The sequence below is a fragment of the Vicia villosa genome, linkage group LG2 (genome assembly GCF_029867415.1).
Source record: "Vicia villosa cultivar HV-30 ecotype Madison, WI linkage group LG2, Vvil1.0, whole genome shotgun sequence".
In the NCBI taxonomy this organism is placed as follows: Eukaryota; Viridiplantae; Streptophyta; class Magnoliopsida; order Fabales; family Fabaceae; genus Vicia; species Vicia villosa.
Window position 1 is genome coordinate 170466612 of NC_081181.1, and position 23131 is coordinate 170489742.

Sequence of the window (23131 nt, forward strand, 5' to 3'; positions counted from 1 at the left end):
ATAAAATAGAAGGCTTAGCAAAAATATCTCAACGGAATTGATTTAAAAAACATTTTAAACATCATAATTATTAAAGGGATAGAATATAGGAGTATCTTTGAAATAAATAAATAATTAATTAATATCTAAACTGGTTTGCATATCTTTGTATAACTGTTGAGATATTAACTGCGCAAATCTTTTTATAAAAGATTTCAAATTACCACAAATAATATAAGATAGAAAGGGTTAGCAAAAATATCTCAACGGAATTGATTTAGAATCTAATATTTTTGCTAATTAAGTGGAAACGATGATGATCTATGCTATGCATATATACCGAACCATAATTCACTCTTTCTCATTCTTTACTTTATTAACACTTTTCTTGCTCTATTTCAGTGATGAAGATACTTTGTTTTCACCGCAACTCTGAAATTGTTAACGAAAATTTAAGGGATCATGATACAAAAAACTCTATCCACATTGAAGACAAATTGAGTGATTACGATGATGATCTCTACCAATTCTATCACCAAGAAGAGTGTCAAATTATTCCCAACTCAAAAGGGTACAAAGTTGATAGTGAGATGAGAAGGAATGTGGTAGATTGGTTGATATACTTACATTATGATTTGGAACTCGTGTCGGAAACCCTATATCTTAGTGTCAACATCCTTGATCGGTTTCTCTCAAAAAATAATTTTGAAGTGTCAACCATGAATGAATTTAAACTCATTGGTATCACGTCATTGTTGTTAGCTTCTAAATATGAACAAAGAAGTGAGATTGGTGTTAGCGACCTAGTAGAATACTCTTTTACTCTGGATGAAATATGTGAAATGGAGAATCTTATATTAAAAGAGCTCGGTTGGATTTTAACGGTTCCAACATGTTATATGTTTCTTGGTATAAACTTAAGAACGTGTCTTTTATCTGATAAAGACAAGATCATGGAAAACATGGTGCTTTTCTTCTCTGAGCTGAGTTTGACGCATTATCAAATTGTGTGTGATTATAAGCCTTCTGTAATTGTTGCTTCTGCGGTGTATTGTGCGAGAAATGTTATTGGAAGATATCCTCTATGGAGTAATGAGTTGAAGTTGTGTTGTGGATACTCCGAAGAGAATTTAAGTTCTTGTGCTAAGGTTATGATGGATTTGCGTAATGAAATTTGTAGAGATGGAAGCATGCATGTTTTTAAGAAATTTTCAAGTTTAATAGGATAGATGGTTGGACTTGGACGTATAGCTAAACAAAAATTCTCAATAAAACATTGTGATCTTAGGGTTTGTTTCAATATGTGACGCTAATCATGTATCTAATTTCAATGTTTGTAAAAAGATTCTAACCAAATTAGGGTATAATGTATGATCAACCACCTTCCTTTCTTTTTAGTTTGTTTTGGTTTGATTCATTTTAGTTTGTTTTGGTTTGATTTTGAGTAATTCTAGTGTTCCTTATTTATATCGTACTCTTGTTCTTTTGTGTTAATGTATTTTGATCTTTTTGCTATTAAAAAAATTAGGTAAACATGTTATCGATTTTGTTCCATCAGTTAATGTACAAAGATTAGTACCAATATGCATTAATAGCCACATTAATGTATTAACATTCTCTCTTGATGAATTCAATGGTTGATATTTATTCCTCTCATTTAAAAATGCTCTCACTTGATATATATATATATATATATATATATATATATATATATATATATATATATATATATATATATATATATATATATATATATATATATATATATATATATATATATATATATAAAGTGTTAATTTTGTTAGCACGAGGGTCGAGCGATGAGTATTCTTACTTCTTTAAGGGATATTCCTTTTGAGCAATACACCTTTGTGGAAGACACACTATCACTTAGGTCCACTCTTGGGGAGTTCGAGAAAGTCGAGAGTACCAACGAGACTAATGCTCCAGGATCACAAGAGAGGGAGACGCCACTTCTCAACGCAAAATCTTAAGGTGTTAGGTACATGTGTCATATCTCTTATAAATTCAACATTGCACTCATTCATAGGCATTATGGGACTTTAATCACTCACAAATCCTATAACAGGATCCTATAACAGTATCCTACACCGAACATTCTCTCAAATCCTATAACACGATCCTACACCGAACATTCTCCCCCACAAGTGTGAGTCCTCCATATCCTATAACAGGATCCTACACCGAACATTCTTCCACACAAGTGTGATTCTTCCACATCCTATAACAGGATCCTACACCGGATCCAGTTCTCGCTCTCCCACCAAGTCAAACCACGATTCTGATACCAATTGGGGAGTCTGTGAAAGCCGAGAGCACCAACGGGACTAATGTTCCAGGATCACAAGAGAGGGAAACGCCACATCTCAACCCAAAACCTTAAGGCTATGTTTGGGAGTTTGGAGGGGAGGGGAAGGAGGGCTTCGATTTTTTTATTTTTAAATATAGAGAAAATTTTAACACTTTTTGAAAAAAAATTTGTTTAGAATGATAAAGTAATGTTTATCGTTAATGTATATTTACTTTTTGAAATACTATAACAACAAAAATTATATTTGAATATTTTGTCCAAGCTCTCCAAAACTTTCTTTTAATACAAATTTTGAGTTCCCCCAAATTAGAGGGATTTTGGTGTTACGAAGAAAATCAAATCCTCAAAAAACCTCCAAACTAATCTTTCTATTCTTTTCTCCCAATCTTTCCTATTTTTCAAAGCTCTCCCCTTCCTTTTCCTCCAAACTCCCAAACATAGCCTAAGGTGTTAGGTAAATGGGTCCGCTCTCTTATAAATCCAACATTACACTCATTCAGAGACAATGTGGAACTTTAATCACTCACACTTGCACTCAACACTCTCCCCCACAAGTGTTAGTCCCTCATATCCTATAACAGGATCTTACACCGGATTCAGCTCCCGCTCCCCCACCAAGCCGAACCACGGCTCTGATACTACTTTTGGGGAGTCTGAGAAAGTCGAGAGCACCAACGAGACTAATGCTCCAGGACCACAAGAGAGGGAGACGCCACATCTCAACCAAAAATCTTAAGGTGTTAGGTAAATGGATCATCTCTCTTATAAATTCAACATTACACCCATTCATAGGTAATATGAGACTTTAATCACTCACACTTGCACTCAACATTCTCCCCTATAAGTGTGAGTTCTCCACATTCTATAACAGGATCCTACTTCGGATCCAGCTCCCGCTCTCCCAGCAAGCCGAATCGCAGCTCTGATACCACTCTTGGGAGTCCGAGAAAGTTGAGAACACCAATAGGACTAACGCTCCAGAATCATAAGAGAGGGAGACGTCTCATCTCAACTCAAAATCTGCACCTGAATGCCATGAGTTTCTTTTTAAATTATCTGATAAATTCATATCAGATAATTGTATTAATATTTCAATCAATAACTTTTTACTTTTATATTACTTTATCGTTAACTTTTTCTATAATTTTTTCCTTTTGTGGATGAATAATATAAATATTAATGTTCAATATTTTAAAAAATAAAATTTAAAATGAATAAAGAAAGATAAATGACTAAAATAAAAATTTAAATACACTATCAATTGATATAAAATAATTTTACATTGACATCCAATTAGTATCAATAATTTTGACACATGAGTATATAATTAAAAATAAAAATAAATAAATTATTTTAAATTATTTTAATATTTATTTTTTTCATAATTCTCTTTTAATGTGTTAAAATGCTTCATTGTAATTGAATGATAGTATAAAATTGTTTTACACCGTATATTCTAATTAATCTCTTTTTTAAATAGCCTATCAATTGATATATTATAAATCTTGCATCTTAGTAGTATTAAATATCCTAACAATTGATATACTATATATCTGCTATTTAAATCTGAAGTAAATATTTTTTAAATTGCATAAATCATACTATAAATTTGCAATTGATTTTAAATATCTCATCAATGGAATAAAGGTCGGCTAGTTATGTACTTTTTAAAAATTATTTTTAAATTTTTATTAAATTTTAAAAATACTTATTTAAAATAAGAAATGTTTTTTTGAATTTATTATTATAAATTAAAAAATCAATATAAATATTTATTACTAAAGATCTTAACATAATAAAAATTACATATTTTTAAAAATAAAATTTCTTAAAAATGAGTTTTACGAAAAATTACATATTATTTCATTCAAGTAATAATTTTGATTATTTTTGAATTTTTATTATCTAGAAAAATAAACTTTAAAAATATTTTTATGAAAAGATATTTAAGTCAATTGAGCAAGTTTTTATTACATTCTCTTTATTTTTTAATCTAAAACATATACATGAAAAGAAGTCATGCACTGACAGTGTAAAATAATTTTAGACTGTCAACCAATAACAACCATGCATCTAATTACACCCCACTTTTATTTTAAAAGACTTTTAATGACATGGCATTTTATTAATTTTTTATTAGTTGAATGTGTAAAATAACTTTACACTGATAGTGTATAAATATTATTCTCATACATAATATATTATAATTATTTTATAAAAAAACAGTAACAAATAAGACCATAAGTATCTAACAAATGAATCATTCCATTTACAATTGAGTCTAATTATAATTAATAATTTTTTACTTTAATTCCATTATGATAAACATTCTTCTTTTTTCATTCTTATTATTTCTTCTAACTTTTTCTTTTAAATTTCATTTCAATGATAAAAATATTTTGTTTTCATCCAAATTTTAGTTAAAAAAGACGATTAAGTGGTGTTGATTCTGAAAAATTCATCCATAATAAATAAAAATTGAGTGGTCATTTTTAGAAGTTTTTTTCTCATAAAAAATGTCTCTAGTGATAAGAAACAGGACCCATCCAATTAAATTGGAGGTCCCGAAGCTAATTTTTTTTAAAAAAATATATATAATTATAATAATTTAAAATATTACATAAAAAATATAATTATATATTTAAAAAATATTTAATTATAATTATTTTGACTTTGATCAATCTCATTTTTTTAATCTATTGGGTTTTTATCATAACATTATTTTGATTTATTAAATTTTTTTTATAACATTTTTTATATTTATTAATTTTAATATAAAAAATTAAACTTTTTAAAATTTTGGGGTCCTCCAAAATTTGGGGCCCTGTGCTGTAGAGCATGCTGCTTCTGCACAGGGTCAGGCATGATAAGAACATTGTAGCAAACCTTGGCTTATTGCCTAAGCTGACGACGAGGAAGTCCATAAAGGCCAATCAGTGGACGACGAGGAAGTCCTGCCTGTTAGGGAAATTTCCTTGAATGATTCCCAGGTGATAGAAGATGCTCTTTGTTCTGAGGATTCTTTAGAGGATCTATAAGTTCATGGCTTATTTGTTTGTGTCTCTAGCGCCCTTTTTGTAACAATGTAAAATAGAGAGGTTCTTTAATTATTTTTCCTTAACACTTTTATACTCCTTTACCCTCTATGTGTATTAATTGAATGAAATATTTGTATACTTCAAATCTATCTTCGTGGGTTACTTCATAACGTGACCTTAGCTCCTATTCATGGTAACAAGGGCTTTCACTTGGAAATACCAATATTGCTCAAAGGGTGGCAAGGATTCTTTCATGGGGATCCAACATCTATGATTTCCTCGATGAGTGGTAAAGATTCCTTCGTAAGTATCTAGTGTGTGTAATCGCCTCGAGGGGCGGCAAGGATTCCTTCATAGGATCCAACATGTTTAATAGCCTCAAAGGGCGGTAAAGATTCTCATATAAGGGTCCAACATGTATAATTTCCTCGACAGGCGGCAAAGACACATGCATAAGGATCCACTGCATCGGGCAATCTAGATAATATCCTTTTGATCCTTAATTCCCTATAAACAAATCAACAATAGTCTAAATTCATATAATAAAGTGATAGGCTTCATTAAAAACATCATGTCACATTGGCGACACATGGGAAAAATATTCTCTACAAAGAGAAAGAATGTCACCAAATTATTCTTACAAGCGGAAGAAAGTCACCTAAATAAGAGAAAACGAAAAAATAAAATGAATTAAATAAGGCTCAACTCCTTAACAATTATCATCATTTAACAAGAAATCCTTTCCCGCAACTTTTGTGTCCTCTTGGCCTGGAGTGGCCAGACCCTCATCCATGAGAGCTTCACCTAGTGGTTTGGCTTCCATCTTCATGCCAATGGTGTTCATGCCCACAGTCATGACCTTATTCGATTTTAGGCTCTACAGGTAGCAATTCTTTGCAATCTCCCTGGATAACCCCTTACTTTCCCACTTGAGAGCATGTGCTTAATACACAAATACAATGTAGATAAGGTAATTCCTAGATGGTTAGAGGAAGGGTGGCCTATAATCGTGTTATATGAGGAAAGCATATCAATGACATGTTACTTTACCTTAATCTGCCTAGTATTTTCTTATGCTCCAAAGGTAGTCTTCAATGTTATATAATGCATTTGCACTTGTTCACCCAAAATTTCCACCAACGATCCTTAGAAGGGCTTGAGGTAATCTAAATCCAGGCGAGGCCTCTAAAATGCATCCTATTAGAGGATATTTGCATAACTTCCTTGATTAATCAATACCATATTTATTTCCTAATCATCACATCTTATGGTGATAACCATTGGATCATCTTTATGTGGGTGGGTGAGTGCCTGCAGCGTCTTTCTCAAAAAAGGTTATCTCAGCTTCTAGAGTTTCTAACTTGCCCGTATCAGAACTGGTGGGCAAGCCTTATATGGTTAGGATTTGGCGATCATATCTTTTACGGGCAAAACTGGTCTCTCTTCCCTCGACTAATCCTCCTGATATTGAGAGTATGGCGGACAACTCGATCGCCACCATTGCTTGGTTCTTTCCTTTTCTTAGATCCAGGACTCCCTGATGCATCTTGCCCTATAAAGTTATATTCTCCCGACCCTTGAGCAGATTCGCTCTTGACATACTTCTTCAAGCGCCCCTCTCGAAGCATGTGCTCTATCTCCTTCTTAAACTAATTGCAATCTTCAGGATGATGTCCCTTGAGCTTGTGAAACTTGCACCAACTTCTAGGCCTAGGCCCCAAAACGCTTGTCTTTGGGGCTATTTGTTAAAGGATGTTATGCATGTGGATGACTTCTCGCATATCTGTTCCTATTGTGTGTTTAGAGACGTGAAGGTCTCAGTGAATTTTCCACTTTGCTTGAACGTTGTCTTGTCTCTGATGAGTAATATGCGTTGATTTCTTCACGATTGTTAAAATTCATTAGCATTGAAGATGTCTCTTTCACATCTCTAACTTTCTTATAAGCATTTGTCTAATAACATAAGAAAATTTCTTTACCCACCTCCTAACCTTCTTGGTCACCTCTGGCGAATTTATGAAAATACCCCTTGTTTCGGAAGTTCATTTCCGAAAACGTACTTTTATTGAAAAAAAAGGTGTTTTCGGAAATGCATCTCCGAAAAGGTGAATATTTTAATGGAAAATATTGATTTCGGAGATGCATCTCCGAAATAAAGTTGTTTTTTAGAAAATTGGTGAATTCGGAAGTTCATCTCCGAATTCATCCCCCTTGGAGGAATTCGGAAATGCACTTCCGAAAAAAGGTCTGGACAGAAGAAAAATAACAAACACGAACGATTCGCTTTATTTAATCGGATGAAGCTTACATCGATCACATTACATAAGATTAAAGTTACATATTGTTAAACACGGGTAGGTGAGGATGAGTCAACATTTTGATAACATCGTCCCCCGATCTTTGAAGTTTCGCGTCCAACTCGATCGGACCCTTCGAAGAAAATCGGTCGAACGTTGTCCACAAAACCGCTAAATCTTCGTCGTTCTTGATCTCAAAAGGTGTGAACTCAATGTCTCCCTCGTCGTTAAGCGATGGCGAGCGGTACTCGAGCTTGACAACCTTTCGATTTTCGAGATATTGCAATGGCGTGTGGAGCGACGTTATCAACTCCGCAAACGGCGTGTCGCGCGAGAAGCGAAATTGGAATGGCATCGGGTAGTCGGTGGTGAAGTAGACGAATGCTAGGTGGGGGTAGGTTTGTGACATTTGTGTTTCTAGGTGTGAAGAGGATGAAGAAGAGTGTGTTATATTTATAGACTTATTGGAGTAATAATGGCCCAACAAACCTTATCTTGCATTCAGTGGATGTTTCGGAAATGAACTTCCGAAAATTGGAGGCAGACTAGTATATTTCGGAAGTTCATTTCCGAATTCTGCAGAAACAGGCATAAATTTTGCATTTTGTTGATTGCTTAGTGTTTTGTGTAAAAAATACAAAAGGAATTCAAAATAGACATAAATTAGACAATGATGACATAAAACATACTTATATTATATATGTATTGAATCAGTCTGATTTTACATGATAAACAACAATACATACAAAAATGGTCATTACAAACAAAAAACAATCCGGAACAAACTAAAATTCACCGAACCAATCGGTGGATCCTAAGTCCAAAATAGGTACGTTCTTCGACCGCTCTCTATTTTTCCCGCGCTCTTGGCTCATCATTTCTTCAAACTCCGCCATTCTTGAAACGAACGGATCCGGCCAAGTCTCCGCCTCATTTGAACGATGTGCCGTCCATTGACAAGAAGTAGCCGGTATAGGACACCCCGGTTTCAAAAACATTTGGACGAAGTGCCGCGATCGTAGATACCCGATGCATATGATGCGGCTCGACGCGTCCAATGGCGGTCGACTATGAAGTGGAAAGAAAGTCTCACTTAGTCAAAACCTCGTCAAATCGACACACACCATATCATATGCACTTGCTATTAGATGACCCATATCGGGGAATGACATCCACTTCGAAACCGGAGCGATACCGGTAAGTGATGGAACAAGTGAATCATGAATTTTCGTAAACGTTTCTTGATTTTCATATAGTCGGCCGTAGATGTCCCGATACGAAGTCAACTCCGCAATAAGTTCCCGTCGGACTAAAGTGTGATTATTTTCCCCTTTACCGAGCAAACCCGCAACGGCCCGATATCCACAATTGTCGTCGCCTCCAACATCAACGATGTTATCAATATATTTGTGCATAAAAAGTGGCATCTCATCAATGTAGACAATGGGTGATTTTTTGATCGGCGATGTGCGAGGTGGCTTCGAAATACGGGCTCCTTTGTTACCACTACACTTGGACTTCGGTGTCGGTGAATCCGGGAATGATGCATCAACATGTTCAAAGTAGGAAGGAGATCATTTTGTTGATGTGTATTCTTGTGTAACTTTGGACTTTTTCGGTGCGCCTTTCGTTTTAACCGGTTGAGATGGCGGTTTCAAATCGGTGGTCTCCGGAAATGCAATTTTTCGCAATTGTTCTTTTATATGCATTTTCGTTGTGTCATCCGCTTTAGCAAACTTCTCCATTATCACTTCCAACTCGTCGGAGATGGTGATTTTGGAGTCATTTTCTTTCGGCGGGTCAAAATCATCAAAACGAAGCTTCTTCCAATGGTCGGCTACCTCATCCATGCGTATTGGTGAATTCAACTTCTTCTTTTTTGAAAGTATACAAGCACATGGAAGGCCGTATGTCTTTCTAATGATACACCCACATAAAGAACTATCCGGCCCCGTGGTCTCCGACCGCTTCGCTTCATGAAAAAAAAATTCAAACTCGTTCGGGATATGTTGTAAATCAATTGGGAGAATAAAATTTTGCCCTTATACCGGTGTTCCATAACCGTCTTGCTCCGACCGAACGATGTTTGAATTTCATTATGTTGATTTTCAAGCATCTGGTTCACGGTGTCCCATCCCCAACACAAATCTCCCTTGCTATCACCCAACCACCTCTTGAAGACCGCATATGCGGATTCAACTCGGTTAGTCGTGGTGCAACCAAGATGTCTAACTCGATTTGTCCAAGCGCACACGACTTTTTCTCTGACTTTGTCAAGAATGGTGGATTCGACGTAATGACAAAAAGTCTTAATGGAACCACACAAAGACCTAAAGTGTACCAATTTCTCGGTATACACCTCTTCGGAGTATGCATCTAAAATTTCCCTCCATGCCGCCATTATCCTCTCAACCACAACACCGGCTTTGATAACTTTACCGTTTTCATCCGGCCTATCTTTTGTCCCAACCGCGGGTTTCAACTTACTTCTCACGTTGCAAGTTATGTGATACCGACAAAGTAACACGGTCGATGTCGGGAAGACGGTATCAACCACATTCATCAAAGCATTGTCCCGGTCGGTCACAATGACTTCTGGCATAACCTTTTGATCAACCATCAAAGACTTGCATATTCCCAAAGCCCATGTAAAGTTTTCTTCTTTTTCACACTCCAAAAAAGCAAACCCGACCGAATTAGTCTTGTCCGTCGAGGTCACACCAACTATCTCTAGAAGAGGAAGCCTATACTTGTTTGTCTTGTATGTCGAATCCATGACAAGAACGGTTGGAAATGTGTTGAATAATTTGATACTTTCCGGATGAGTCCAAAAAATATCACGCACCGTAACTTTGTCCTCGGACGTTCGGAAGCTTGACACATATTTGTTATCGCCTAATAGTTTCAAAAGTTGTTGCATTTTCGAGCGAGGGCCCATTTTCAAAAATTTGAGATTATGTCGTTCATTGTAAACTTGCTTGATATTTGAAACGCTATCCGGTTTTTTACGCTTCAAATCGGCAAGTATGTTGCGAGGCGCCACTTTGACTATCGTTAAATTCGAACACATTCTTCTCTTCGTGGGACAAACGACACGCCATTGGATGTCCGTGTAACTTGGAATTCAAGGCATGATTATGAATTCCACAAATTACGATTAAACGCCACAAATAATCAACCCTCCGAGTCGCCCGCAACTTAAACGGACACCCGCACTTTCTCGATCCCGTGTCTTCGTGTTTTAGCACCCGGTTTGATTGTGCATAACACCCACCCCGTTCGCAATTCAAAACAACGAAAGCTTTCCGCCTACTATTTTCATTGTCGGACCTTAAAATTACAATTCCAAATCCAAGTTTACTAGCTTCGTTCCGAACCCAATCAATCAAATGCTCGCGACTACCGAAGCTCCGATCATTTGTAAATTGTTGCCGAACATCAACCGCATTGATCATAGGTCGAACGTCGATAACCGAATCGTTATTAACGTTGACAACTTCCGGAACTACTGCGTCATCGACTTGCACAATGTTGTCCGGATGCACCATACCTAACATATGCAAAAATTAGCAAAATTGGCCAAAACTGTTTTTTTTAACTGCCAGGGCATATTTCGGAAGTTCATTTCCGAAATTTGTTAGGTAATATATTTCGGAAATGAACTTCCGAACCATCGCAGATTTCATCAGAATTTTGTTGAATCAATGTAGTGAAATAGGGGGTGAAATGGGAGATGTTTACCTCAAATTGTAGCTTTCTATGCTCCCTTTAACGTGATCAACGGTTTTAAACTTGATTTTGAGACGAAAAATGGATGGAGATTGATTGAGTTTTGGAGAGGGTTTGGAGAAGTTTTGGAGAAAAAATGATGAAATAGTGAAGGAGGGAAAAATGTATATTCCGAAATGTTTTCGGAAATGAACTTCCGAAATATTTACGGTTTTTGAATTTTACCTGAATTCGGAAATGCATCTCCGAAAACACCAATTTTTTGGTGTTTTCGGAGATTCATTTCCGAAATATATGAAAAATCTTAAAAAAAATAACTTCGGAAATGCATCTCCGAAGCAAGGGTAATTTTGGGATTTCGCTGGGGTGACCCCCATAGGGAGGTGGGTAAAGAAATTTTCTAACATAATATAATACTTTCAATTATTTAAAGATAAATAAATGAAGTGATTCTTTTGCAATTGAAATTTATAAAATTAAAAGTGACAATTCAATTTTTGTTGTAACAAATATGCTAATTATGATGAGGATATAATAAGAAGGGACAGAAAATTCCAAAGCGTTGAAGATTATACACGACACTACCATTACCAACTCTACACTCCCAATTTCAAGATTCAGATCATAATCATGATAATAATAATTACAATTATTATTAATTATTAAACTCACAGTTCATTGAATTCAATTTAATACAATAAATCATCACCATCTTCTTCTTCTATCACCCAATAAATTATCTTTCACAAAACCCCCAAATTTTGACTCAACAAAACAACTACTTCTTATGCATGTCGATGTAGATCAAACACCAACATGAAGTAAAATTCCGATCTTTTAAGCGACACCCATTTTGCATCTAGCCTTGAAATCGAGCTACAATGAAGAAAGTTTTGATTTTGATGTTGTTAATGATGTTGGGTATTGATTTTACAGAAGGGGCAAGGAAGGTGTCTTGGAGGGTACACACACTGTTTTCTGTTGAATGTCAGAATTACTTTGATTGGCAAACGGTTGGGTTGATGAATAGTTATAGGAAAGCTAAACAACCCGGGCCTATTACCCGTCTTCTTAGTTGTACTGATGAAGAGAAGAAGAATTATAAAGGGATGCATTTGGCTCCTACTTTTGAGGTTCCTTCTATGAGTAGACATCCCAAAACTGGTGATTGGTAAGATACTAATATTGAATTACTAATGCTAATCTATATAGCTCTGATAGTTCACATGAAAAGTGTGTCTGGTATTTGACATGTGTCAGTTATCTACCGTGTTTTATAGGTAGAATTTAGATGTTAGTATCGTGTCTGGGGTATGTGTTGTTATAATTATTGTTATTAGTGTTGAAAGTGAATGTTTTGGAATTTGGATTATGAAATGTAGATTGGTTTGTGTGGTTAATCGTGAAGTGATGTTAATGTGGTTGACTTTTTGTCTTAATCTCTCTTTCCTAGGGGAAGGGACCTTGGTAATCCAAAATTATTTCTAGAGGTAATTAAAGTTTGATCAATAAGTGTGTGACTATTGTTTCAGCATAAATTCGAGTTCCTGTTTCTCTGATCGGTCTGATTCTGATCTTAAATGAAGTTCATTAATCATTAATGTGATTGACTTTGGTGGTTTGTTTTAATTATGCTTGAAGTCTGCATGATGTGTTTGTTTGATTGTGTGTAGTTATTTATAGTAGCTAGTATTGTTGTTCTTCCTAGGCATGCTTGGGGTTAGTGTTTGTTATTTCTTGAAACTATAGCTGCAAATGTTGTTGGGTTTATGTGGCAGTGGTGAAACTATTCATGTGAACTTTGATCTAGATTTGTGTGATTCAATTGTTAAATATAATGTAAATAGGGTAATTATGCGCTAGTTCTATGTAATTACGATAAATAGGGTAGCTCTGATGTCCTAGTAATTAAATAATGACTCTTTTATATATCGAATTGTTTTCCCAATATCCCGAAATGAAAGAATTTTCTGTCATCTATGCAGGTACCCTGCAATAAACAAACCTGCTGGGGTAGTACACTGGCTTAAACATAGTAAAGATGCATTAAATGTTGATTGGGTTCTCATTCTTGACGCAGACATGATTATCCGTGGCCCAATTTTACCTTGGGAACTTGGCGCCGAGAAAGGAAAACCCGTTGCAGCATATTATGGGTATTCAATAATTTCTTACTTGTTTCATATTGACTATGTGTGCGTGCGTGATGTTCGGTATTTCATTTCATATACGGAAAAAAAATGTTCAGGTACTTAAAAGGTTGTGACAATATTTTGGCTAAACTGCATACTAAAAACCCGGAGCTGTGTGACAAAGTTGGCGGGCTTTTGGCCTATCATATAAGCGACCTGCGAAAATTTGCCCCGTTGTGGCTTTCCAAAACGGAAGAAGTACGGGAAGATAAGGAACATTGGGCAACAAACATAACTGGAGATATATATGGAAAAGGATGGATCAGTGAGATGTATGGATACTCTTTTGGTGCTGCAGAAGTGAGTAAAATACCGTAAATTATCAATTTCGTTATTGTGATTGACTATATTCAGCTTTCACTAATTGTTTTGTGTGTTTGCAGATAGGACTTCGACACAAGATCAATGATAACTTGATGCTCTACCCGGGTTATATTCCCCAAGAGGGAATTGAGCCAGTTCTTCTTCATTATGGGCTTCCTTTTAGTGTCGGGAATTGGTCATTTAATAAACTGGCTCACCATGATGATGGAATTGTTTATGAATGTAACCGGCTCTTTCCGGAACCTCCTTATCCGAAAGAGGTATGCAACATGTTGTTTATAAAGATTTTTTGTTTTCCAACATGGTCTACTTGTCTTGTAGGAGAAGAAAACCCCGCGTTATATTTGTAATTCGCTAATGCTCAGTTTGTTGTAAGCTATGAAACACGACACCGACACTGACACGTTGACATCGATAATAATTTGAAAAAATGAATAAATTAAACGTAATCACAAGTGTCGGTGTTGGTTTCGGACATCGACCCTGAACATACATATGACCTCGACACGCCTTTTTTCACATGTGTCGGCGCTACTGAGGTTGTAAGTGTACATACATATGGCATCGAGATTTGCTAAGTTTTTCTATTAATAGAAAGCATTTTATTGCAGTTATTACAGTTGGAACTTGACGCTAACCGAAGGCGAGGACTATTTATAAGCATAGAGTGCATAAACACTATAAACGAAGGTCTTGTATTACTGCACGGAGCAAACGGTTGCCCTAAGCCAGCATGGTCGAAATACTTGAGCTTTTTAAAAAGCAAATCTTTTGCCGAACTAACTAAGCCAAAATATGTGACTCCTGCTACTTTAAAAATGATGGATGAACAAATCGTCAAAGCACCCGTTGATCACGATGATGGAAAGCCGCATCCCAAAATCCATACACTTTTTTCCACGGAATGCACAAAGTACTTCGATTGGCAAACTGTAGGATTTATGCACAGTTTTCGTTTGAGTGGACAGCCCGGAAATGTAACCAGACTACTTAGCTGCTCCGACGAGGATTTGAGGAATTATAAAGGCCATGATCTGGCTCCTACTCATTATGTTCCTTCCATGAATCGTCATCCATTAACAGGAGATTGGTAATTGTTAAGTTCTTTTGAGTAGCTTCTCTTAAAAATCACTATTGATGGATGATTTTTTTTAAAGTGATTTTCATTATGGTAAACAAACTCGAAATAGTTTCTGCATTTCTTAACAATATCTAAAAATAGGATCTAAATTATTGAATGTCAAAATCATTTTATTATAGAGATTTAATGTTAATTTTGAAAAGGATATAAACTGATAGTTCTTCTGTTTCATTTTAGGTATCCAGCAATTAATAAGCCAGCTGCTGTTCTTCATTGGCTTAATCATGTAAAAATCGATGCAGAGTACATAGTGATACTTGATGCTGATATGATCTTGAGAGGCCCAATCACACCGTGGGAATTCAAAGCTTCCCGTGGCCATCCTGTTTCAACTCCTTACGAGTAAGCTTCATGTGACTTGGATTTATGTTTATGAGGCCTACTAATGTTGGTTTAAACTAGGGGTGGCAAAACGGACCTGACCCGCCAGACATGCCTGTTTTGCCCACATTTTTTCACTGGGCGGACTTATGTTTTAGGCCCGCACCTTCTAATATGTCCGCCCGTCCCGCCCCATTTTTTTGCGGGCGCGCGCATCAAGATTAATATTTGGGCTTTAGGAGGGTACAGTACCCGTGGCCCCGCCCCGCCATCATTTTTTCATAGTGCGGCCCAAGGTTTTAGGCCCGCACGCTCGATTATGTCTGCCCGCCCCTTTTTTTCCGGGCTTTTGAGGGGTGGGCATGGCCGTTTACCACCCCTAATTTAAATTGATGTTGTTAAATAGAGGGGGGTAGCGGCGTTAGAGTGTTTCGTGGTAGAATATGAGAAAACTGCTTTTGTTCCGCGATACACTATTTAGTGTTAAATGTTGTCAAATATTGACTATAGCAGCTATATGGCACTGTTGCTTAGCGGAATTCCATGATTGACAACGCTGATTTAAACGCAGTGTTGATGACTCCAGTTTTCATGGTTGCAAACATATAGGTCACTATTTTGATGTTTGTTTTATCGTTTTATTTTTTGATTTGACGACTAATCTGTTTTTCAATAATCTTACGTGCCAGTTACCTTATCGGCTGTGACAACGAACTTGCAAAATTACATACTAGCCATCCTGAGGCTTGCGACAAAGTTGGTGGTGTGATCATTATGCATATAGACGATCTCCGAAAATTCGCGATGCTATGGCTGCATAAAACTGAGGAGGTTCGAGCTGATAGAGCTCATTATGCAAGAAATATAACAGGAGACATATACGAGTCTGGGTGGATCAGTGAGATGTATGGTTACTCGTTCGGTGCGGCCGAGGTATTTTGTTTTTACATTCTTGTCACGATGCATACTTGAAATATGAAAAAAAAATTGTTGCTGTAACGAGTGATTTTATTGATTTGATGCAGTTGAAACTAAAGCATACTATAAGCAGTGAGATACTGATATATCCGGGATATGTTCCCGCACTGAATGTCAAATATCGAGTTTTTCATTACGGATTGCGATTCAGTGTCGGGAACTGGAGTTTCGACAAAGCAGAATGGCGAGAGGTTGACATGGTCAACAGATGCTGGGCCAAATTCCCAGATCCACCAGATCCCTCAACTGTCGATCAAGCTAATAACGAGAATTTCCGACGAGACATGCTCAGCATAGAATGTGGAAAAACCCTTAACGAAGCACTCGAAATTCATCACAAGAAGAAGTGTCCTACTGCTGATTTGTTATTGACAACAAAAGGCGATGAGAAAACAGAAGAAAGTGGAACTTCAAGTGAAACCGGCAACACCGATGCAAGTATTATTTCAAAAACTAACCTCATCACCTCGACAAACCATTCAGAGGAATTAGCAAGTGTTCAGAAAGATGAGATTCCGAGTTCTTTCAGGTTTTGGGTGGTGTTCTTATGGGCATTCTCTGGATTCGGTTTCTTAGTTGTAGTTTATGTAGTGTTTTCGGGTCATAGAAGAGGGAGAACAAGGATGAAACATCATAATAGAAGGAGAAGAAGCTCAAATTCAGCATTCATGGATATCAGTGGACGCGATCGGCACGGCCGTGATGTTGATTTATAAATAATGTCCTGCTCTTTTTTTTCGTTCTAGCGGCGTAAAGCGAGTTGGTCCAAATTTTACGACTGCCATGGAAGGTCACAAGGTTAGAGCTTAGAGAGCATGTTTCTTGAGTGAGTGAGCATGTGTGTGACATCATTCTACAAAGCAAGTAATTTTGAGAGTTCTTGATTCAGAAATTTGTAAAGGGAATATATGTATCTTTTTTTCTTTGTTTCAGAGTGTTTGTATTATTTTGTACCAAAGAATCATAAGGTCTTAACAATGTAGAACAAGAAGCTGATACCTACAAGTTCAAACTCAACTTTTTTTCATCTAAGAAGACAGACGAAGTGTTAATAACCAATAGAAATTCAAATTCTAGTGTTCGAATTTTGGTGTTAGTAATATCGTCTTTTGTCCGTTGATGTAGGATTTGCAGACGTTTATTTTCTTACAACACAACAGTTAAATGTGTTGGATTTTCTTACAACAGATAAATATTGCATTCATGTGTCACTCGGTGATAAGAGTTCAAAGAATAAAATTCATATTTGAAGGTTGTGTTTGGTTATACAATTGGTTATATAGCGAAAAAAATTAATTTAGAGTTTTTATTGATCAAGTAGCTTAGTGATCTTCAGTCTTAATTTCAATCTTTAAAGGTGTATAGATGAGATTTTGCGAGTTTGAATTTGCGTCTCTGTATCTAATATCTCTGCACAGTTATTGAATGTACTGTCTTAATAAAACTCTACAAAAGTGACTTGAAAAAGGTGTATAAGTATCTAATATCTCTGCACAGTTATTGAATGTACTGTCTTAATAAAACTCTACAAAAGTTACTTGAAAAAGGTGTATAAGTGAGATGTGGTGAGTTTGAATCTGTGTCTTTGTATCTAATGTCTCTGCACACTGAATGATCTGTCTTAATAAAACTTTACAAAAGTGACTTGAAAAAGGTGTAAAAGTGAGATGTTGTGAGTTTGAATCTGCGTCTTTGTATCTAATGTCTCTGCATAGTTACTGAAATGAACTGTCTTATTAAAACTCTACAAGAGTGATTTGAAAAAGGAGTATAAGTGAGATGTTGTGAGTTTGAATTTGCGTCTCTGTATTTAATATCTCTGCACAGTTACTAAATGAACTATCTTAATAAAACTCTACAAAGTGACTTGAAAAAGATGTATAGGTGAAATGTTGTGAATTTGAATCTGCGTCTCTGTATCTTATATCTTTGCAGAGTTACTGAATAAACAGTCTTAGTAAAACTCTACAAAAGTGACTTAAAAAAGAAATTTGAGTGAAAAATCAATTTTACTCGCTCAAAATTAATTCTGCTCCAAATATAAAATCAAAAATTGGCCAAAACGTTGTAAAATGGTTTTAATTTATTTTAATTAATAATATTTTTCAAAATCCAACTTAGATGATTTCTGTAATTTTCCCACCTCCAGTGGCAGCACCAACCGCGCAACAAAGCTCGCCGACTCAAAGCCGTTAAACTCCGATAAATCGCCGCCATCCAGATTCTTCATAGAACCAAAGCCATTGTACTTCTCTATATCTATCTTCCTCACGGTAAGGTAACTCTCATACCCATTCATTGCTGAATTCTTGTTATAACTCCTTTTTTTTTCATTGTTTGAGCGATGTTAATTTTCCCGGTAAAAATTCAATGGTAATTAAATTTTGTTAATGCCCAACTAATTTCTTTTCTTGACTTGTTTCTGTTGATACCATTGATGAGAATTACACTTATGGCGTAGGTTTGAGTTTGCAAACAAGGTGTTTGTTGAAATGCCAGTGAGTTTGCTTATGTTGATTTTGAGCATAACTCGTTTATAATTGTTGTAACATGTTTGCAAATAGATACTGTTTGTTGAGAATATATTATTTTTGTTTGGTCGAGTAAAAGTTCATCTTAACAAGTTCTGAGTCAAGGTGCTTCAAGGATTAGTTTATTATTCGTTTAGATGTGTATGTATCATTTGCTCGATTTAAATTTGCGGGAGTTTATTCTTTAGTAGTAGGGATTTGAAAAATTGGCAGGTTAGTTAATGTGATGCCAATTTATGGGGTTTGATGATGCTATAGTAATCACTTAAGATCGAATATGGGGTTTATTCTTTAGTAGAATGCATATGTTGTTGATTTGAGGGATCTCCTTGGATTTTTCAAATTAGAAGTATAGTTCTATTCTATCTATGTTGTTTAAAATTGCTTGGATTCTTAATAAAGTAGCTGGAGGAGACACCACTGCCATTTTCTTTGCTTTGTGCTGTATTAATGGCTTCATTTTATTTTTACTCATGACTATGTTTTATTTTCCACCATCAGTTATTGTACTTTGTGGGTTTCAAATTTGCAACAAACTGTAATTAATGACTAGTTAATTACTTTGATTATTTCCTCTGGAACCTTTCTTAAAACGTCATCTTTACCTTTTTGTGCAGATTAGAATAAAGTACTGCTGACATAGAGAAACTCACATATCACAAAAGTATTCTCAAGCAAACTTCAAGGAAATGAAACAAGTTAGTATGCTCAGAATAAGGGGACTGGTTAGGAAATGGTCCCCCAGTGGATTACTGTGATATAAACGAAGAATACATCGTTACTTTAATGGATGGATGAGATTTACGACTTGCTTTATGGAAAACTGATTTGGTTGGTATTTAGCCCTTCGTGTGAAATTTGTTTTCCAATAACCTTCAACTGAATTATGGTTTACCATTTGGAACCTGCTGTTGGGGTTTCTTTGACTAAGAACCATGCAAAACGCAACACACACTTATTTATATGCCAGAGGTGACAGTATTGAACCGATAAGAGAAATATGACTCCTTCTCACGAAGCACTGGTTTTGATTCAGAAGATGGTGAAAGTTCCTCCAGAAAAAGCATTCTCATTCTTCATTTCCTCAACATGTCAAAGCTTTCAACACACCTCCCAATCTGTGTCGTTCATCTTAAATCATCTCCTCTCCTCTGGCATGCAAACCCAAGCTCAATCTGTACTTGTGCGCATAATTTCAGGTCAAATCTCTTCTTCTATGTTCTCCACCACTGGACTTATGGACCAACTAACACAAACCCATTTCACCTCTAGTTCAACCTGCCGTCTTCTCTATGAATCAATTGTAAATGCTTATGTTCATTCTCAGTCACCTGATGAAGCCCTCCATTTCTTGCACCAGATGATTCACATGGGCCATGCTCCTATATCAAACACATTCAACAATCTTTTGAACTTACTTATCAGATCAAATTGTTTTGCCAAATCATGGTTAGTTTTCAACGAGCTAAAAAACAAGGTTGTTCTAGATGTTTACAGTTTTGGAATCATGATCAAGGGTTGTTGCGAAGCCGGTGACCTAATGAAAAGTTTCCAGCTTCTTGCTATGATGGAAGTAATGGGTTTGTCTCCTAATGTTGTCATATACACTACAATAATTGATGGTTGTTGCAAGAACGGTGATGTTCATTTAGCAAAGAAGTTGTTTTGCAAGATGGAACAATTGGATTTAGTTGCCAATCAGCATACTTACAGCGTATTAATAAATGGGTTTTTCAAACAAGGCCTTCAAGAGGAAGGATTTCAAATGTATGAAAACATGAAGCAAAGTGGAATTGTGCCTAATGTTTATACTTACAGTTGTGTGATTGGTGAATATTGCAATCATGGGAACATAGATAAAGCTTTTAACGTGTTTGAAGAAATGCGTGAGAAAGGTATAGCATGTAGTATTATGACATACAACCTTCTGATAAACGGGTTGTGTCAAACGAAGAAGCTTGGAGAAGCAGTCAAGTTGGTGTATCGTGTTAGCCGGATTGGCCTAAGGCCTAACATATTTACATATAACACATTGATCAAAGGTTATTGTGATGTTGGAAAGATTGACACTGCTGTTAGATTATATAATGAATTAAAGTCAAACGGACTATCGCCAACGGTTGTGACATATAATACTCTGATCGCCGGATACTCGAAAGTTGGAAATTTAGCAGGAGCTCTTAACGTGATCAAGGAAATGGAAGAGAGAAACATTCCTCCTACAAAAGTGACATATACAATTCTACTTAATGGGTTTGTGAGAATAAATCATATGGAAAAAGCATTTGAGATACATTCTTTAATGGAGAAATCTGGTTTGGTTTCCGATGTTTACACATATGGTGTACTAATACATGGATTGTGCACGAATGGTAGCATGAAAGAAGCATCTAAACTGTTTAAATCATTGGATGAAATAAACTTGGAACCAAGTAGTGTCATATATGATATAATGATTCATGGTTATTGCAAAGAAGGAAGCTCTTATAGGGCTCTTAGGTTACTTAAAGAAATGATTGGGAAAGGAATGGTTCCAAATGTGGCAAGTTTTTGTTCTACCATAGGTCTTCTTTGCAAGGATGAAAAGTTGAAGGAAGCTGAGATTGTTTTACAACATATGGTAAATTTGGGACTAAAGCCATCAATTTCTTTGTACAATATGGTTCATAAAGACAAAAGTGATGCTTTGGATGTTGATCTTGAAAGTGTAATATAATTTGTAATTCATAGTGTTACTCTATTCAATCCATATAATCCTGCTTTTGTTTTTCTGTTTACCAGAGCTTTAACTTTATTAGAATGTCTTAAAAGTAAAACATGTGAACTTGGAGATTTTAAATGGTCTTGAGGAGAATTGAACTCTTCCCCTAAAGTTGTTATGAAGACAAAGTGTTAGTTGTGAGCTGATAGGTCATAGATCAACATTTATGATTTTGAAGAAACAAGTTAATAATTGAAAGAAAATATCTCAAATCACGTTATTATTACTTCATAGTTCATATATAAGTCTGTGGGATGATTTCACCTTAATGATGGACAAGAGCAAAACCGACGAAGGATATAAAGCACAACAAAATTGGACCGTCATCAAACCGGTAAGAATATTGCGTCACTGATTTTTTGGTTAAATATTAAGTTATTAGTCGAATTCGACTGCGTGAATAACAGCTATATAATTATTAAATCGGTCAAATCGGAAGACTCTGTCTCTAAAAAATATTATAACACCTACAACATATACAAAATATCAGTAATTTTTTAAATTTAAATTCTAGACATAATCATTACACTTAAATTTAAATTTTATATATAATCATTATACACAATAAAATAGGACAAAATATAAATCCGAAAGAAAAATTGTTCTAAATAAGTTTTGAACAAAGTCTATTCATATTTTAATTTTTTTTAAAAAATTATCAAAACACGTCGTTTTATCTTTAAGAAAAATAAGCATTTAACCCGTCGATTTTTTAAAACGGTCGTTTCATCGGTTTTAACGATTTTAGTTGGTTCTGGCCTGTTCTCATTGATTTAATAGTTTATTCAATCCAACAATCAGACCAGACCAATTAAACTTTCGATTCTCAATTCAACTAGTCTGACTGACCAATTCGATCCTATTTGATATCTAATCAACATTTAACACTTGAACACTGAAAATATACTTTAAAAACATGTGCATACCTTCCTTATTGTTTTCATCTTTACTCCTATTTATTAATAGAACTATTAATTCTATTAAAGAAACTTCTTCCACGTTGTTCAACAAGAACAAACATCAATTTAAATGGATGGTTCAACAATTCAAACAAGCCAACATAACAAATCGACAACTAAAAGTGATAAGATTTTTTCAAACACTTTTCACAATGTGGGCTCAAACCAATATTAAAAAAATGACAAATGCTAACTTAAGTACTCCGCATGTTAATGAGATAAAAAAATTGTTAAAAAAAAAATTCTATAATCAATTTTGTAAAAATTTTAAAAATAGTTTTTTTCCCACACAATGTTGGTTCAATGTTTAATCTCTCATATCAGTATCTATTTATATTTATGTATTAATATAAATAAGTCCTTAATATTTATAAAATATCATCTCTTAAAAAATTTGTATATCATGTTGTTCAACTTTTTTTTAGTTTATCAACACCGGTAAAGTCTGATTCAGGGGTCAGTTCTGACATCAAGTGATTTCAGCCTCCTCCCGATCGCAGTTGCGGGGATCGATGTTCAATTTTTTTTTACTCTCTTGATTTTTTAATA

General features: G+C 35.3%; 3 protein-coding genes across 5 annotated transcripts; all 3 read left to right on the forward strand.

The window, feature by feature from the left end:
* Window positions 1-383: 383 nt before the first annotated feature.
* LOC131650627 (G2/mitotic-specific cyclin S13-7-like) lies at window positions 384-1208 on the forward strand. The gene has a single exon (XM_058920331.1). It carries the CDS (start codon window positions 384-386, stop codon window positions 1206-1208), a length of 825 nt encoding a protein of 274 aa, XP_058776314.1.
* A 10730-nt stretch (window positions 1209-11938) lies between these two features.
* LOC131652940 (peptidyl serine alpha-galactosyltransferase-like) lies at window positions 11939-17428 on the forward strand. The gene is made up of 8 exons (XM_058922939.1): window positions 11939-12546; window positions 13361-13531; window positions 13624-13867; window positions 13951-14151; window positions 14503-14981; window positions 15210-15374; window positions 16043-16286; window positions 16379-17428. The coding sequence occupies exons 1-8, from the start codon at window positions 12257-12259 to the stop codon at window positions 17045-17047; spliced, it is 2463 nt and encodes an 820-aa protein (XP_058778922.1). The 5' UTR covers window positions 11939-12256; the 3' UTR covers window positions 17048-17428.
* Window positions 17429-18352: 924 nt separating this feature from the next.
* On the forward strand, window positions 18353-21995 carry LOC131647417 (pentatricopeptide repeat-containing protein At4g11690-like). Of its 3 annotated transcripts, none has more exons than XM_058917304.1 (2): window positions 18353-18609; window positions 19480-21981. In XM_058917304.1, the coding sequence occupies exon 2, from the start codon at window positions 19863-19865 to the stop codon at window positions 21576-21578; it is 1716 nt and encodes a 571-aa protein (XP_058773287.1). In that variant the 5' UTR covers window positions 18353-18609; window positions 19480-19862; the 3' UTR covers window positions 21579-21981. The 3 variants fall into 3 exon arrangements, with proteins under 3 accessions (XP_058773287.1, XP_058773288.1, XP_058773289.1); XM_058917305.1 differs by having other exon boundaries at window positions 18353-18604; XM_058917306.1 differs by lacking the exon at window positions 18353-18609 and having other exon boundaries at window positions 19948-20061; window positions 20223-21995.
* Window positions 21996-23131: the final 1136 nt, after the last annotated feature.

What these genes read in the sequence shown, in the direction of transcription:
- LOC131652940 (XM_058922939.1), top strand. Translation starts at nt 12,257, where the DNA reads ATGAAGAAAGTTTTGATTTTGATGTTGTTAATGATGTTGGGTATTGAT. An exon ending in CCCGTTGCAGCATATTATGG is followed by an intron (nt 13,532 to 13,623) that starts GTATTCAATAAT and finishes AAAAATGTTCAG; the next exon opens with GTACTTAAAAGGTTGTGACA. An exon ending in ACTCGTTCGGTGCGGCCGAG is followed by an intron (nt 16,287 to 16,378) that starts GTATTTTGTTTT and finishes GATTTGATGCAG; the next exon opens with TTGAAACTAAAGCATACTAT.
- LOC131647417 (XM_058917304.1), top strand. Translation starts at nt 19,863, where the DNA reads ATGACTCCTTCTCACGAAGCACTGGTTTTGATTCAGAAGATGGTGAAA.
- LOC131650627 (XM_058920331.1), top strand. Translation starts at nt 384, where the DNA reads ATGAAGATACTTTGTTTTCACCGCAACTCTGAAATTGTTAACGAAAAT.